This window comes from Triturus cristatus, chromosome 12 (genome assembly GCF_964204655.1).
Source record: "Triturus cristatus chromosome 12, aTriCri1.1, whole genome shotgun sequence".
In the NCBI taxonomy this organism is placed as follows: Eukaryota; Metazoa; Chordata; class Amphibia; order Caudata; family Salamandridae; genus Triturus; species Triturus cristatus.
In genome coordinates, this window is record NC_140595.1 from 697,689,424 (window position 1) to 697,707,896 (window position 18,473).

Sequence of the window (18,473 nt, forward strand, 5' to 3'; positions counted from 1 at the left end):
CGGGCTGTACCTTCGACTAAAGGTCCTATGGGAAAATGCATGGAGAAAACGTGTTTTGGGACCCCCCTTTTTTCTCGGCCCCCGCTTGACGAATCACCCCGAGAATTTTAGGGTAGGAGCTGAGCGGAGCGCCCCATTAGTTTTGAAAATTACGCGAGGATTCGTCAACCGGCGCCAAAGTTATTCAAAATAGAATTTTCAGATTTCCTTTGGAAACTCGGTCCTAACTATAACTATCTACTGGCGACCGCCAGTAGATAATATATAATACCTGCTGACAGTTGCCAGTGGGTAGTTATAGTTAGGACCTAGTTTCCATAGGAAAAGCGTTTTTTGTTTTCCCAATCATTTTCTCGTTGTTTTACGAATCTTTGTGAAAGTTTCAAAAAAGATTCTAAAAGCCTTCCTCTTCTTGAAAGGAGGAAGAGTTGGAAAATTAGGTAACCAGACATCAATTGGCCATCCCTTGGCATCATATGCAATTTTTGTAAATGTCCTAATTTTAGGCAATCATTAGCCTCATTATACCAATTGTTTACCATTCCATGCTTCTATACAGTCTAATACTGACAGCACTGGTAAGTGGTACCACTGACTGAGGTAGAGGCTTAGGTTGGAGTTTGTTCAAAGAGACTTAGTCAGAAACTCTTTAACTATAGTTTTATTATGAGGAAAGAGGCAAGAAGTTCACTTCTGGCATCTACAAATGTATTCAGTGTGAGGATAAATATCAAGAAATTGAGCTTTAGTCAAATAGTGGGGTTGGGAAAATTCAAGATCATGCATAAAAATCAGGGTGGGCGGGGCACAATCGAAATCATTTATGCGGTGACTTGTGTGTGCTGCAGATGTGTTGACATATAACCCATTGGTCATTTACAAGATGTTCCTTCAAGATACATGTCCTTAGCTGGTTTCAGAACTACAGGTTGATGGGGTACATCTGATATGTAGAGAGATGGTCTCTACACTGATGCCCAGGTAGGGGCTTTACACTTGAAGGACTTCAGATGTCTTTCTCCATTACTAGCTGCTCTGTTAAAAAAACAAACCTATTTATGTCCTTGCAGAAAGCATCCATTGAGGGAAACACAGCTTTTTCCATGATCAGGAAGCAGACCAGATCACCTTTAAGGACCTCTTTAGAAATTGCCAATAATTGAGCAAGGAAATGTATCTTTACACTTTTTGAGTCAACGCCAAAAAGATCAATGTCTGTTCGGTGAAAGCTGCCTTCTAGTGGCACTCTAATTGCAGGGTATCCCAGGCTCAGGACGTTGGGTTCCTCTGAGTTGTCAGCCATCCAGGTGACTTCTTTAGTGAGGAGATAGTCCAGGTTGAGTTTCATTGGATAAACTGGCAGCCAGTTTTGGATAAGCATCTTCGCTGGCAGGATTTTTTCAATCACCGTCTGATTTGTACAAACCGTCATCACATCCTTGGCCTCCAAAGTCATGGGTGGCTGGAAACACTGCCCGTCCTTCTCCATTTGAGAGATGAGGACTTGGGCCTTTTCGTCTACTTCCTCAGCCTTGAACATGAGTGACAGTATCGCCTGGCAGAAAACAGAGAGGCCATTATACCACTTGTTTCCAATGGAACATTCAGTACAGGCTCAATATGCTCATTTTTGCAATGTCAGAGCCACTATTAAGCACATTCCAGTTAAACAACTTCTTTTTGCACCACACATCCCTGTCAAATAACTTATCTCTACACTTCATATGGCATACAAAGACCCTTTCTCAAACACCTCATGCCATAGGAAAGCTTCTCTCGTCACACTCTTTTTGTGGGCAATACCCCCTTCTGTAATCTCTGTTTTATTATTTCCATTCTGAACATCTCTCACAGAAGTCTCAACTTTCCTTCTCCAGTTCAAAAACACCTATCTAAGGATTCTCCCATTTTCATTTTGAGACTTGGGCACTGGATTGAATGAGTCCTGTGAAGGTAGTTGTCTGTTTGAGTGGCTGCCACTAGACGCTTGACCTGCATGTTTACACTAGATTTGCCATACCCCAGTCTGTCTGTGCTGTTTTTCATTGTTTTTGTCACAGTTTTCTACCTGGGCAGGTGACATGTCCCATGCTGAGCACTTTATTTATCATGCCACGTACTTTAGTCTAAGTGCATACTTTCCAACACCCCCTCTTCCAGTGCTTAATTTGAAAAATCACAGCTGCATAAGCCCTTGTGGAGGCCTCTTCCACTTGCACCACCCATTGCCTCTGTCAGTAGGAACATAACTACTAACTATCACACTACTACAAGTGTGAGAGTTCTAACTGTTCCAGGCCCCCATAGCTATAAGAAAGGCAGCAGGTATTAGTCATTTTTCATGTATATTGAATGAATAAACAACTGTTGTTGTCCTTTCCTTAAATCAGACAAACAGTGCTGGTGCTGAGCACCGGAAACCACCAGCTCAAATTAAGCACTGCCGTCTTCCCCCAGGGCTAGTCATTGGTCTAAGTCATTTCTTCTGATACTAAGGATTAACCTCAAGGGGAAGTGGTGGAAGATCAGTGCTTTCATAGAAGTCCTAGGAATTCATGTGAGTAGCAATTGGTTTGACAAGATCTCTCACGGGTGGGGAGCCTTCTCCCCGGTCTCGCACTACCCCTTTGCCAAGATATGTAAAGGCTAAATAAGTGTGTATATAATTCGCTACACCTATCCTTGGAGGCTGTCAGGTTAGAATTCGTGGTAGACTAGCCCAGTACATCTATGATCATTGTCAGTCTTCTAGATCAGTTTGTTCTCCCTAACCTCTATTTTTATTTCATTGTTTTGGTGGCAAGGGGTGTACAAAATCCATATTTATATGGGACTTGTGAACTATACTGTAGACTTTGGACTGCATGAGCACCTTCCTCATCTGTGCACTCCTGAGTAATTGATAATGTTGGCACCCTGCATCTATCTTGTCCATGATCTTGTCACAAACTTACTTTGTTTGTATTAATTTAGTATAAATTGAGTCTTCAGGCCTCATCTTTTGAGTGTTTTGGTGGCGGAAGTTAGTCTGTGTGATAGAATGGTGGCCCCTTAAAGGTAAGCTCCACCCACATGCAATGGTGAGTTGTCTATACCTTCCTGATTCGTACACTAGGAAGAAACTACCATAAATGTTCTAAAGGGGGAAATACAGGCAGATCTAATTTTGCAATTATGTATGCCCTTCTTTGCTCATCCTCTCATGAAAGAGATATATTCTTCTCTTTTGCTCTGACCCTCCTGTAACTCCTTCTCTTTTGCACTCACTCTCCCCTCCAAGATGTAAGTCGTTCTCTTCTTTGCTCATCCTCCCCCACAAAATATGTATCCCCGACTTCTGAGGTTACCCTCCACAATGTAAGAAGTAACCCCTTCTTTTCTTTGCTCACCTCCCATATACGGAGCACCACTTTTTGTCTTCTGTTCTAGCGCACCCTTACAAGGTAGAGTTCACAATCCCACATTATACACTACTCCCTCTCTTTGCTCAATCCCTTACATATAAAACTAACTTATTCTCCTGTCCTGTTGAACAAATATCTCCCTAACACTTATAAGAACATCTTCTCTTTAGTGCTTTCCCCTATAAGACGTTTCTGCTTCTCTCAGCCTCATTCCTCTCTCCATCCTCTCTCCATAAGGAGTCTCTCTACTCCTTTCTTTGTTACCATTTTGTTTTACAGACTATTTATTATTTTGGCCCTCTCTTTATCTCTCCCGAAATAAGGAGTTTATCTTGCTAATGTACGGATCTAAATCCTTTAATATCTCTCTATTGTCCACTCCTGCAGGGTATTTTGTAAACTAAATATATATAATTTAATATATCTATGCTTGTCCAACTCACCCTATCAATCCTCGAAAAATCTGTCTGGTTCTGAACCCATGAATCCCCTGGAAATGTCCTGTATAAGTTCATCTAGGCCTAGGTGGGCAATCAATAGGAGGGACTGTGCTACATGAAACTCCTGGAAGTGATTTCGAATGCAGCGTTGCATCACGGGAAAGCTCAGGAAAGCATCATGGATGCTGTGTTGTGTGCTTCACCTCTGGGTGTTTGCTTTGCTACATGAAACCTGGAATACAATCATTCTCCTGTTTTCCCACTTAAACTTGAATTCTCATCTCTCACCTGCCACTTCTATTACTCTTCAACTTTAACCTTTAACCTCTTTGTATACTTATGTTACCCTTTCTAGGCCCAAAGGCACCCCAGCTTGGCCTATTACCTTGGAATGTAGCAGTCTGTACTTATGAAGCGTGCTTGAGGGTGGGTCTTGGCTTCGGGTTAATCTTATGACTTTAACAGCAGGGAGCTCGGCCTTTAAAAAATCCTCAACATGGTCCAGCATCAGCCGAGCGATGCCTTGCCCCCTCTCCCAGGGCGCCACCCGCAGGCCTTCTGTAACAGCAGTGCTTCCACCATCCACCAGGCAGACTGACTCCAGAGCGATCTAAAACAAGAGACAATCTGACAGTCAGAGAAGGAAGAATGGAGACCATCAGACAGGATCAGCCAGGAGACCAAATCCAAAAGCTTTGCTTAGTCGGTGAAAGTCAGCCTTTGTGTTTGTGAGTCACAAATTTCCTGACCAATATCACTGTATAGCCAACTAAAACAAGCATTGGCAAAGACAATAAGTCTGGTGTTGAACGCCAACTTTTTGGCCATTTTTTTTTATTCTCTCATGATTTTTCTAAACCTTTATTGTTGGAGGAATATGTCGGGCCCTCATCAATCTAAAAAAAAAGTGGCTGAAAGAAAAATATTTTTTGGTCTAAAAAACGTACACTTCTATAGTAGCCCCTGTCTCTGAAGGGAAGTATTTTGTGTAGGGATGTGCTCCTTGTGAATGGGCCGCATGTCATTACTCAAAGTGAAGTTAGCCAATGGTGGAAGTGGGCTGACTCATTGACCATTGATACATGCTGAAGTGGGTCGAAGACAAATGTGAATGACACAATATTAGACTCATGAATGAAGTGTGGCTTAAGAAAAACCTATAACTAACTATGTTATGTATGCAATTTTAGGAAAAAACAAGGTATTGGCAAACACCATATCTAAAAAAGTCAATTGTTCTGGGGTTGACTGCCAGTCTCTTGAGTTTGCTAATGCTTTTTGGTAATGTTTTTGTAAATCTTTATTACAAATAGAGAGGTCTGAAAATATAGATAGATTGATAGATAGACAGACAGACAGACAGACAGACAGACAGACAGACAGACAGACAGACAGACAGACAGACAGACAGACAGACAGACAGATAGATAGATAGATAGATAGATAGATAGATAGATAGATAGATAGATAGATAGATAGATAGATAGATAGATAGATAGATAGATAGATAGATTGGAATAAACAACACCACTTTAATTAATCACTTAAATGTTATATAATCATGTCATACAGAGCACTGAGAGCAAACTAGAAAGCCATACAGGTAGGACATACAGACTAAATTGATTTTTAAATATAACTGCTTTCCCCAGCATGACATACAGAAGTGCATTTAAACATGCACTTCATAGCATGCATACTAAAAAGAGAACAACTTTACAAGGGACAGTTTCAAATGCGCACAATCTGGTAAACTGGTAAAAATAACAACAGTCAGATAAACAAAGGCCAATCCAAAAGGAATTTACAACAGCATTAGGAGGAGACAGGAACTGATAAACCTGGAATGTGCTCCTTGTGAAAGAGCTAAATGCCATCACACAGTGATGTTAGCCATTAACTTAGCATGGGGGAGGAAACTTGCCGCCACGGAAAGGCATGCGGAATTCTCTTCCGGGGGCCCATTGCCTGCCCCCAGGGTATTGGGAGAGTGGGGGTGCACATGGGGGTACCTATGGTACCCCCCCTGCATTGTCATGGACATGGTGGCAGGCACCTCGCGGTGCCTGTCACCTTGTGCATGACAATGCAAGCAGTGCATTCCCAGCATTGTGGCGGGCGGTGCTGTGAGCACCGCCCGACACAATGCTGGGAATGGAGGATGCCACGGCCACGGTGGCATCCTAATCGCTGGTGCGGGACCGCCGCACCACTGGCGCCCGGTCCCAGCACCGCTAGGGTGGCACATCCTAATGGACCTCTAGGTCTTCACAAAGCCAGACATAAAAATATAAACATAATACAATATCAGGTGGTTGTGAGATTCAAGCACATCTTTACTTATGCATGAGGAACACCTTGCTCATTAAATGACCTCAAGTTTCTTTAATTGTTTTTGACAAAAAGGACATTTCAAATTCTCACAATTGGTGCGATGAAAGAAAAGATCAACCACATTCAATTAAATAGCTATACAGTGAATAGTTTGTGAAAAACTATAAGTGTTAAAAAGCTACAAAAAAAAACGAGATTCATACTCAAAATTATTACATAAACATACTAAAATTCAGTCTTCAATCCAAAACTTGAAAAACCGGAGCAGGAAGTTCACAGAAAACGCTGTTGGTGTGGCAAGATGGCGAACGTGCCGCCGGTTGTGCTGGACGTGTGAGCTGAAACCTCTCTCACCGACACCATAGGATATGGAGTAGCGGATAACTCCGCTCAGTAATTGGCTGCTTTTGTTGTTCGGAGCTCTTTCTTGAACTATTTAGGAGTGAGACTCTCTGCTAAATGCTAAAAAAAACGATAAAACTTTGAAAAGCCGCAAATACTGCAAATACGGTGAAGGAAAAAAAATATACCTTCATGTTGGAGGCAGTTACAGCGCTGCTGAAACTCCGTAGAGCCTGGTGGGCGGTAACTCGCACAGGTGTAGCCGGTTTGTCACGAAGCAAGCAGCAGCAGAACATCGATTGCGCCCGTTCGGAGAACTTGCTGAGACACGCGATGGCTCCTAAAACCACCCGTAAGCAACGCAGACAAGAGGCTGTAACAGACTGTGAGGCGCCAACTACCAATATTGATCAAGGTGAGAGAGCTTTAAACGGTACCATTACTAAGAAGAATGCAAAGGGGACTCCGGCCAGAGTGAAACAGACGATAACTACCTTATTTACGGCCTCAGAGCAAAAACAAAAGGGACAGGCTTCAAAGGCTTCAAAAGCTCGGCAAGAATCTCACCGGGAAGATTTAATGGTAGAGCCGCAGCAGAGTGTTAAAGTTTCCGACACATTAATACAAAGTACTCATAGTGACTATGTGAATCCAGAAGAACAGTATAATACTGTAGAGAAAGAAGGCTCTACGTTAAATTCAGCTGACGTTAATATAATGGAGAAACCTTCCCCCTCGGTGCCTGCTAACACAATATCGGTAGCGGCTGCAGAGGCTGAATCTGTGGATTTCTTCTCAGTCTCAGAAAATTCAGCCTCTTCGTGTGAAGATTTAGTGACACAATATTCTAAACAGCTTAGTTTAGAGGGGGCAGAGAGCGATTATGATGAGAATGAGCCAGCTGATTTTATGGAAGAAGAGAGTCCTGTAGCCGTCAGGAGCTTGAGTGATGTGCACGCGTCAGATGGCGCGGAAGATGTGTCAGATAAGATTACGCTATCTACGATATATCAGAATATTCTCAGCCATATGGATAAAACCGCATTAGAGAGCCATAAAATTCAAAATTCATGCCGGAAATTACAAGGCTCTATTCGGAAGTTAGCTAAGGCACAGGCAGATTTTGGGGAAAGATTTACAGAGGTGGAAACTAGAATTTCCAATATTGAGGACGAGCTGGTTAAGCAGAAAGTGATAACAGAAACTCTAAGTGCCAACAAGGAGGATTTATTATGAAAAATGGCTGATTTTGAAAACCGCGCTCGTCGCAACAATTTACGATTAATGCAGATTCCTGAAGGGAAAGAAGGCCAAGATCCGCGCAAATATATAGTGGAACTTTTTTAACTGGCTTTTCCGACTTTGAACAAATGGGACTGGGAGCATGAAATTGATCGAGCTCATAGGTTTCCTTTTTATCTTCGACCCAATCAGAATCCAACTAAGACTAAACCAAGACCTTTCATTGTAGCTTTTAACAGCTTTCGCGCCAGAGAAGATGTATACATGAGCACTCAACCCAATAGGAAATCTATGGCGGAGGGATTCTCTTTTTTTTTTGCCACACCTGATTACTCCAAATATACAATGGATATCCGTTGGCAATTGCGACAGCTGGTCCATTTATATCAAACAAAAGGTGCTCAGGCCTACATTATGAACCCAACAAAACTCAAGGTGGTTTATAAGGAAAAAACTCGCTTTTTTACAAATGTTGAGGCAGCCAAAGAATATTTACATTCTTTGAAGGATTCATAATTTTTTTTTTTTTCTCTCTTAGATTTATGGAATCGGGAAATTTTTGTGTATATTTTTTTGGAATCACTAGAGTTAGTAGCGCTAACTTAAAAGTATTACTGATTTATAACCTTCTGATTTATGCATTCTGATATGTAATTTGGATAATCTTTTTTTTTTCCTGTGGTGAAGGTAGGGGGGGTAATCAGTTCGGAACCATCGATAGGACCATAAGTCCTGAAGCCTCATTAAGGGGGGGTAGGTTGGGGTTGCCAATTGAGGGAGGGGTAGAGGGGGGGGATCGGGGAGGGATGGAGAAGGTGGTGGGCACTAGGGGTAGTAAGGGTTAAGAGGGGAAAAACCATGGTAATTTCTGATGGCGACTGTCAAGAGGAAACATATAGTGGCTGGAACATCAGTTTATGCAGCATAAAAAATTCATTACTTATTATGAGTAGTTATGATTTGAGCACTTTGAAATCAACACTGTATGGCGCGAAATACTAAAATATGTTCATTTAATGTATCTGGGCTTAATCAATTTCATAAAAGAAGGAGAATTGCAGCCGAAATTCGTTTCATTCAACCCGACATTCTTTGCTTGCAAGAAACCCATCTGGCATGGGATAATAGGAAACTTGTAGCTGACTTAGGATATGTTTTAATTTCGGCCACTCAACAGACCAATAATACCAGAGGTGTAATGATTTTATCAAAACCAGGTTATTGTGAGGCAGTTCACAGTCTAACAGATAAATGGGGTAGATGGGCGATCTCAGAATTAAAAGTGGGAAATGGATTTTTTACTTTATGTTCAGTTTATGGATCTAACACTGATGAAGCTGAGGTTCTGGAAAACTTGAATACAGAACTTGCGAAATGGCGATCTCCCTTAATTATTTGTGGCGACCTTAATATCAATTTAAATAATGTGGAACTTACTGCTGGTTTAGAAAATTATAGAGGTCGTAAACCACGAGTTTTCAAAGCTTTATACGACTTGGTTACCGATCATGGACTGGTGGATATATGGAGCAAAAATCACCCGATGTCCCCAGGGTATACCCACTACTCTGCTCCACATAAGAAATTTGTCCGCTTGGACTATTTTTTTATGTCTACATCTATTCATAGCGGTACCAAGATTCAGATATTTCCAAGAGTTACTTCTGATCACTCCCCTATATTAATCGAGATTTTAATCTCAAAAGAGATATATAGAGTAAGAAATTTTTCATATGACAGAAAATTGTGTTTGGATGAACAATATAAAACTTATATGAATAAGTGGATATTAGACTTCTTTAATATTAATATTGGGTCGGCTAATATTCTAAGTGTATGGGATACTTTCAAGGCCTGTTTCAGAGGGGAGACGATAAGCTATGGTCTGTATAATCAAAATAAACTACGATCTGACATGCGAGAACTATATAATAAGTTAAGGATCGCGGAGGTGGAGTTGATTAATGAAATTGGGAAGGAGAATAATTTACCTAGTATACATGAGGCAGAAGCCAAAATCGTATGAGCATAACCGGAATTTGAACCCAAGAGATTGCAAAAAAATATTTAGTTCATAAACGTCATATCTATGAATATGGAGAAACTATAGGCCGGTCTTTGGCTTTACGCCTAAAAATGAATTCCACTTCTCGTTCAATCCCTAAATTACAAGATCAGAAAGGGGTGACTCATGAGGAACCGGGGGAAATATTAAATATATTTCAACAATTTTATACTGATTTATATACTCATCAACCTAACTTGGTTGAAGATCACGATTGGGAAGAGAGGATGTTTAACAAGCTAAGCAATATTGACTTGCAATTTTTGGATACCCCCTTTTCTATGGAAGAATTAGAGGAAGCAGTCAAGTGTATACCTTCTGGAAAAGCGGCAGGCCCTGATTTTATTCCAGGAGAAGTGTATAAATGTTTTTTTAAATCATTAAAGATAGTTATGTTAGATATCTTTAGAATGGCGCAAAAAGGAACAGCTCCAAATACATGGAATGATGCCTTAATTGTGGTATTTAGTAAGAAAGGAAAACCACCGGAGTTACCTGGGTCGTATCGCCCAATATCATTACTTAATTGTGACAGTAAGATTTATTCGAAGATGATTGCAAATCGCATATCTAAGATTATAACCCCGCTTGTATCGATAAACCAACATGGTTTTATTCCGAAAAGAGGTACAGCTACTCATATAAATAGGGTCATCACTTTATTTGACATTGCAGAGGGGGAGAACCGGGATCTAGCGTTAGTATTACTTGACGCTGAGAAAGCTTTTGACTGGGTGGAGTGGTCATATTTATGGGAAATTATGTCAAGGATGGGTTTTGGAAAAGCTATCTTAACTTCAATTCAAGTTTTATACAAAACACCAAATGCTAGAATAACTGCAATGGGTTTAAAATCTGAAAAGATCATTATAACAAGAGGGACATGGCAAGGGTGTCCGTGTTCTCCTCTGCTTTTTGCGTTGTTTATAAATCCTTTCATCATTAGTCTTCAGAAATCGTCCCATATTAAACCATTTATAGTAAAGGAGCTAGCTTATTCAGTTTTTGCATATGCGGATGATATCGCAGTAGTAACAACTCACCCAGGAGAGGCTATCACCGAGATTGAACATTTAGCCAGAGATTTTGGTGGAAAGTCCGGGTATAAATTAAATTCTGCAAAAACTCAAATATTATGTACACAAAATATTCAGTTTAAGGATCCACGAGTTATTAATGTAGTTACATATTTAGGTATAAAAATTACATTCCATATGCAAGAGATAGTAGATATTAACTGGCAAGAGACAATATCACAAATTAAGCAATCGCTGGCTAGATGGAGACGACTGCAAATATCAATAATTGGTAAAGGAAACATTATCAAGATGAAGGTTCTTGCCAAAATATTATATTTATTTCGGAGTATTCCACTGCAGTTTTCCCCTAAAAATATATCGCAACTTCAGATTGTTTGTGGAGAATTTTTGTGGGCTCCAGGAAAAGTACGTCGAGCTATGAAATGGCTGACGCTACCTGAAGAAAGGGGTGGACGTGGGCTACCGGATTTTTTACTTTATTATTATGTATGCTTTTTACAAAGAATGAGATATATGCTGACTGGTGAACCTACGGAGGATGAAGCGGAAGCTCCTTCGATATTTTTTCTGTTATTGGGTGAGCAAGCAAAAGGATGCTTATTAAAAGAACTGGAGGGTAATTATTACAAGCATACTCGATTTAAGGTTCTGATTTCAGCTTATCAAGTTTGAAGAAGTGTTAGGAATTTAATAAATCTGGGCAGAATCACCTTTTATACTCCCTTCAGTGCGGATAAAATTCTCCCTTCCGTATTTTGGGATAATGTTGCTAAGAGTTGGATAAGAAAGGGTTTATTTAGAATTGGAGATTTATATAATGGAAGTGGTACATTTGCTACATTTACAGAATTAGCAGTTAAATATCAACTGCCTCAACATTCCTTTTTTAAATATCTCCAAGTTAGAAATTTCTGTTTAAAAAAAATAAAAAAAATTTGTGCCCCTGTCTAACAATTTAGTGGAGGGGATTCGGAGGAGATTAAGGATTGGATCCCTTTATTTGATTTTGATGCAGTCCAGAGAGGATGATATGAAAAAATATAATACTTATTGGCAAAATCTGCTTGGAGTCCCGGAAGTGGATATTCAGGATACTTTATCCATTTCTAAAGAGATATGTTTAGCCGCAAACTTGAAAGCTCAAGTGTATAAAACAGTTTTTCGATTATATTATACTCCTAAACGGATGGCAAGTTGGGGTAGTAAATATGATGGGAAATGTTTTAGATGCGGGGATTCCGATGCTGATATGCTGCATATATTTTTCCAATGTAATAAATTATCACCTTTCTTGACCAATATTGAAAAATTTATGTCAGCGGTATTACATTATCCGTTTAGGATATCTTCGGTGTTGCTGTTATTGGGAGTGGAACCAAATTTAAATGGTTTCCCTGTCCTAAGTGAGCATAAATATTTTATTTTTTTAGCTATGACTGTGGTCCGTTTATGTATTGCAACTGATTGGCTTTCCCCTGACACTCCGAAATTTGAATTGTGGAGAAACAAATTTTATAGTATCTATGAGTTAGAATGGAGTTTATATGCATTGAAGGGGGTTAGAAAAAAACGTATTGGATTATTAACTTGGGGTGTTTTGTCAGATTACCTTGCATCATGAAACATTGTATGGATTTGTTATTAATGTATTAATATGTCTCAAATCTAAATTGTCAGAGGTTGATTATAATATTTTGTATAATATCCAGGCACGTCATGTATATAAATTGTATTGTCGCCAGAATTACTGTGGAAATAAAGAAATACAAAAAAAAAAGAAAACGCTCTTGGTGTTAGGACGTTATGAGGGTCCAGATGGATCTAATATGGGGTTGTAAATGATTGCTTATGGAAAAATTAATTTTAATCGTCCATATTGATGCTTGTTGGACTATGCATTTTGAACCCAAAGTGTCTATACAGGTTCTCTTCAGGACAAAGGTTTGGTAAGTTCTGCAAGGGTAAAGGGAAAGACTTTTAAACTAAGTGATCAGCACACTCCAGTTTTTAGGTCTCGACTAGCGAAGGCTGCGCTTGCGCAGTCTCGCTCGCGAGAGATAATGACTTGGAGAAGAGGGGCTTGAACCCGCCCCTCTTCTCCCCTCTTCTCCATTGGCTGGCCTCTTGAATGCTGGCCAGCCATTGGAGAAGAGGTCCGTCACTCCGAACAGGCCCCGTCCTTTTCGGATTCGGGGGCGTGTTTTTTGCAACTTTCCTAATTATCTCCTCCAGCCAATGGCAAGAGGAGAACACGCCCCCGAAACCGCCTCTGCCTTTCTCCGAGGCATTTCTGCTTCGCCTCGGAGAAAGGCAGTGGTGTGCTTGTTTCTCTTGTTATCGAGCCTCTCTCTCTCACCCTTAAAAACGCTTTTCTCCTAGTTTCCTTGCTCCGCACTGCCCTTCCGCAATCTACTGTCTACCCATCCACTGACGTGCTCCGTGTCTCGGAGTTACACCCTTCCTCTATCCTCGCACCCTCTGTCTGCCCCGGGCCTCCCGTTCACCGGCTGCACGCCTTCCAGGGCTCTGCGCTCCTCTGCAGCCAAGAACCTCACATGCCAAAGGTCACACGGTCTTCCTGGGGCGACGGGAGCTTCACAACCTGCACCGCCAGATTCTGGAGAGTTTCCCCTCCTGTCTGAAGGACACCTCGAGGCTCCCTTCCTTCAGAAAAGCCTGAAAAACAGGGCTATTCTGCCAAGAACCTTTGGAGCTTCCCTGGTTAAACCTTCATACAGCACCAAGACGCCTCTGTGCATGCCAGCGCTTTATAAAAAGGAATAACTTAACATATTAATATTAGTAATTGCACTAGTAACGGCAACAATATTCATGTAGATAATATCATATAGTTCATGTATATAACGTCACAGTTCCAGAGGCCCGTTTGTCGCTTTTATCCCAGGGCTGCCGCACGCCATCATTGTTGAACTCTGAAGAGCGAACAGCCCGGGCCACCCTGCAAGGAGTGCAGTCTGTGACCCGCAGGCTCCTCACTGACCCTCTGCAGCAGCGACCCGAACCCGACAAGCTGCCTCGCATCCATTCCAAGGCAGTTCATCCGACTGAGCCCTTACCGCTGGGGTCTGTGTATGGTCTGAAGGTCAGAGGTCATGGCAGGGGCATCTCGGCCTTTCATCCACCTTAAGTTGATAAACTGAATACCAATACTTCGACCAGGTACTAATTCTATATAAAATGCTGCGTGAAGCGCTGTATAAATACCAGGGGATGCTTACCTGCAAAGGTGGAGCTGATGAAGATGCGGACCACCCTGGAGGACTCTGGGGGAGTTCCACCGCCCTCCCCCAGAGGAGGGCCCGCCGCACCTCCGCACTGAGGCCTTGAAAGCGCATTCTGCCTTCAGATTCTAGGCGCTACCGTGAATAAACCTGGGGATCCCGGGCCCAGCGCCAACACACACCCGCTCCTTTCCACGAACAGCGCTGTTGAATTCCGGGAGCAAACGTGCAGCGGCGCAGGTCCTGTTAAGCGTCTTCTCTGTGTGCGCCCACGACGAGTTTCCTCTGCTCCTTTCTGGTGTGGGAGGAAAATGGAAGAAACGCTTGGGTATTCACCGATTGCAGATTAAATATTTGTAAGGGGGTTGGTGATGTGTAGACCCCTCCTTCCTGCCTCGCCCCATATACACCCCATCAGGCATCAGAGGCTGCAGCTGAGCACCCCGCAGCTGGGGCCTGATCCCATTCAGCTATCTCCTGAAGAGGGAGCCTATTGGGTTACTGGGCCATTCCCGACCTGCCCTGCAAAGGCCCCACTGCCCCCACCCCTACTCCCAAGATTCAATTCTGATTTTATTGTATTCACGACTCAGGTGGCAGGTGCATAAACCCACTCAGCTATCTCCACGACATTAGGCCTCTAGGATAACTCTGTCCGCCCCAGCCTGGCTTGCAGTAACCCCATGCAGACTCCCCAGAATCCAAGCCAAGCCTATGGCTTTCAGGATGCAGAACTCTCCGTGCAGCAGGTGCATGAACCCACTTAGCTTTCCCCCGCACTGGCAGGCTCTTGCATTACCTTGACCTGGCTGCGGGAGCCTCTTGGTGCAGTAGGACGCGAGGAGCCCGTTGTGCCCTGTCTGGACCCGGTGAACGCAGCCGGCTGTGTCTGATCCTTCCACCGGCTGTAAAGCACCTAGCGTGTGATCCCTCATGTGTTTGAAGCGCTCCCTTGAGAACCTCAGCATCGCTATAACAACCAGTGTTGTCGGAGAGGCTCCGGTACCACAACGGCCCACGCCGCAGGCAGAGCTCGGATCCCGCTGTGAAAGAGCACGTGGTGGTGCTATGAGGCGCTCAAAGGCGCTACAGGCATAAAGGGCGCTGCGTTCAGTGACCGACTCGGTGTTCCAGTCCAGCAGGTTTTCATTCACTGCAGGAGCCTGCGGGTGCCGCGTGGGAGGGCCTTCCTCTAATTCTGAGGAAGAAGACTGTCAAAGGGCCAGACGAACCTTTCAGAGGTTCCCGGATAAGAATAGCTTGTGACTGACTCTGCCCCAGCGCCACAGACCTTTCAGAGATATAAGCTGCACCTGACGTGTGACTGACTGACTCCTTCCCAGCGCCACAGACCTTTCGGAGATGTAAGCTGCACCTGACGTGTGACTGACTGACTCCTTCCCAGCGCCACAGACCTTTCAGAGATGTAAGCTGCACCTGATGTGTGACTGACTCTGTCCCAGCACCACAGACCTTTCAGAGATGTAAGCTGCACCTGATGTGTGACTGTCTGACTCTGTCCCAGCTCCACAGACCTTTCGGAGGCTCCCGGATAAGAATAACTTGTGACTGACTCTGTCACAGCACCACAGACCTTTCAGAGATGTAAGCTGCACCTAACCTGTGACTGACTGACTCCTTCCCAGCGCCACAGACCTTTCAGAGATGTAAGTTGCACCTGATGTGTGACTGACTGACTCTGTCCCAGCGCCACAGACCTTTCAGAGGCTCCCAGATAAGAATAACTCGTGACTGACTCCTTCCGAGCGAAACCGCGGGACACGTTCTGTGCTGCTGACCTGGGGTATGCGAGGAGAAGCAGGGGCGCCTGGAAGTCCCTACGGTGCGTGTAACTGAGGGGCAACTCCAGGCTGAGTTGGCAGCAGGATGAGAAAGTTTAGTAGTCTGGGCGACCTAGCGGTTTGGGGCAGGACTGACCGCCAGGTTGCTCGGAGTTAGTACTCCTACTGCTGGTATTGGGCATCTTTGGAATCTCAGAACATGTATCATTTTAAATAAACTGCAGGAAGGAGACAAATTAGCATCGGGGGTAATGGGATTGTCACATTCATATGCTAATTGCATTGGTGAGCATGTAGTCTGTCACCGATTATTGCCCCTCCCCGCCTTATAATGACGGGTCATAGGGCGATCACGCGGGAGTGGGGAAGGTGGCAGCTGTCTCCACCCTCAGCCCGTGTCTTGCATGTTCCTAACTGCACCAGCTGAATTCTGAGACAGCCATCAAATGGGTGTGCACGTCCAAGGCCCGCTACTTAACGTAACCTTAAGAGGCATGGGTGAACCTGTTTTCCGGGGTCGACATAAGTCAGCTTCCTGGCTCTCCAGTGCGCCGTGGGAATTGTAGTGCACCGTGTGCTCCTGGACAAATTCCTTCGTTTCCGTTCGCCTAGTTTTCTTAAGCTCTAGACATTGGAAATAACAATGCCGTTTCTTTAAATGTTTTAAAGACAAAAACATAAACAAAAATAATGTCATGAGCAATGCCAATAGCTTTAACTTTAACAATGCTGAGACCATTGCATTGTAAATGCTTGTTTAGTATGGCATGATTATCATATACTTACCTTGAAGGCACGAAAAATGCCAAAGGCTAGGATCACGGTCTGTCTTAGCTTTAATTCATTGAATAAAAAATCAATCTAGTACCTCGAGTTTTCAGCCTTGATATTGTAAGGGGACACATAGATTCACATCAATGCTATGGTGTATAATTGTGTAGGCAGCTGATAAATTGCGTATGAAATATATTTACCCTGGGTTATCGAGATTTAGACTCGTACACCAAATGAAGAGGACAAGAGAAGCTTTAAATAGTTTTCCATATTGAAGTGTGCTGGTCACTTAGTTTAAAAGTATTTCCCTTGCAGAACTCATCAAACCTTTGGCCTGAAGAGAACACTCTATAAATTGTTTTCATGATCCCTGGAGGTGTTGGTTACGGGGGTGCTTAATGGGCAATTGAGGGGGGCGCGCATGGCCGCCCTCTGTTTTTTTAATAAAGCCCCATGGAGGTGGTGGTCCCAGGGGGCCTTAAAGGGCAATGCAGGGGGGTCAGTGCCCCCCTATGCTTTTTTTATAAAGCCTACGGAAGGTGGTAATCCTCCGGGCTTGTAACAGCCTCAGGAGGAGGGCTCTGTTGTCCTCCTTTGCTTATTTTCTGAATCAGCCTGCCCCCGGGAGGTGCAGCCCCAGGGCCGAGATTGGCCATCGGGAGGGGGTTCTTGTGTGCCCCCTTTCCTTATTTAAAATATAATAAGCCCTTGGAACCTGGCCCACCCAGGGGGCCTATGTTTAATCAAGTGTGGGAGAATGGAATGTATGACATTAAAATGCAAACATTTACAACACTTGCCTTTACAAAGCAGTTTTTACATCGCAACATCCATTACAATGCATGATTTTACATCGCATGCCATCACAATGCATTTTTAGAAACTACATTTACAACGCATTCCATTACATCTCATTATACCATTACAAGGCATACCATTACATTGCATTTAAGGTAGGTGCTGGATAGTGTAGGGGTAAAAATTACTATTCCCACTCCAGTGAGTGCAACAGTAGGGTAAGTGTTGGATAGTTTAAGGGTAAAAACTCTGCGTTGTAATGGCATGCATTGTAATGGTATGCGTTGTAGTGACATGCGTTGTAATGACATGCGTTGTAGTGACATGCGATGTAATGGCTGCGTTGTAATGGCATGCGATGTAAAGGATGTTGCATTGTAATGACTGCATTGTAAAGGAAGTGCGATGTAATGACTGTGTTGTAAAGGCTGTTTCCCGGGAGAATGCATTTGTTTTTTTATTTTTTTAAATTTCTGCCTTGAATTCGCAAATCCATTGCAATTTTTGACACAATAAAAAAAAAATGCTTTTTGGGTCAGGTGGGGTCCCTCTGGGACCCCAGCACCAAGCCCGGGGAGGCAAGGTATTCCTACCCTGCCCCCTTCTCTTTATTTACCTTTTTGTTTGAGACTTGGCTGAGTGTAGGTCCCAAGATGGCTGCCACCACTTGCTAGTTGAAGTGTTAGCAGCCAATCAGACCTATACACGAGATTGAGAGGATTCGTGGAGGGGCCATCAAATCACAAAAAGGTTGCTTTCTGGACCAAGATGTACCTTTTTTTTTACCAAATATGGTGTAAATCCGTTCAGTGGTTCGTGCTGTAGTCATGTCTACAATCTCTATGGGAATTAACATGGGAAATGCACTTTTTTGACCCCCCCCCTTTTCTCAGCTCCCGCTTGACAGATCACCCCTAAAAGTTCCATGCACAAATAGAATCAGTAGGTTACTATTTTTGGAAAATTTGGTGAAGAGTCATAAGCAAGTCA

The 18,473-nt window shown here is 43.1% G+C and overlaps 1 protein-coding gene across 1 annotated transcript in view; it reads right to left on the reverse strand.

The window, feature by feature from the left end:
* Window positions 1–643: 643 nt before the first annotated feature.
* Window positions 644–18,473, reverse strand: part of LOC146780126 (histidine N-acetyltransferase-like) — a 43,527-nt gene continuing 25,697 nt past the window's right edge. Inside the window, exons 2-3 of the mRNA XM_085637850.1 lie at window positions 4,230–4,454; window positions 644–1,555 (exon numbers count right to left, since the gene is read on the reverse strand). Of these exons, the coding sequence (XP_085493976.1) occupies window positions 1,007–1,555; window positions 4,230–4,454 (774 nt within the window). The 3' untranslated portion in view covers window positions 644–1,006. The remainder of the gene's footprint in view (window positions 1,556–4,229; window positions 4,455–18,473) is intronic.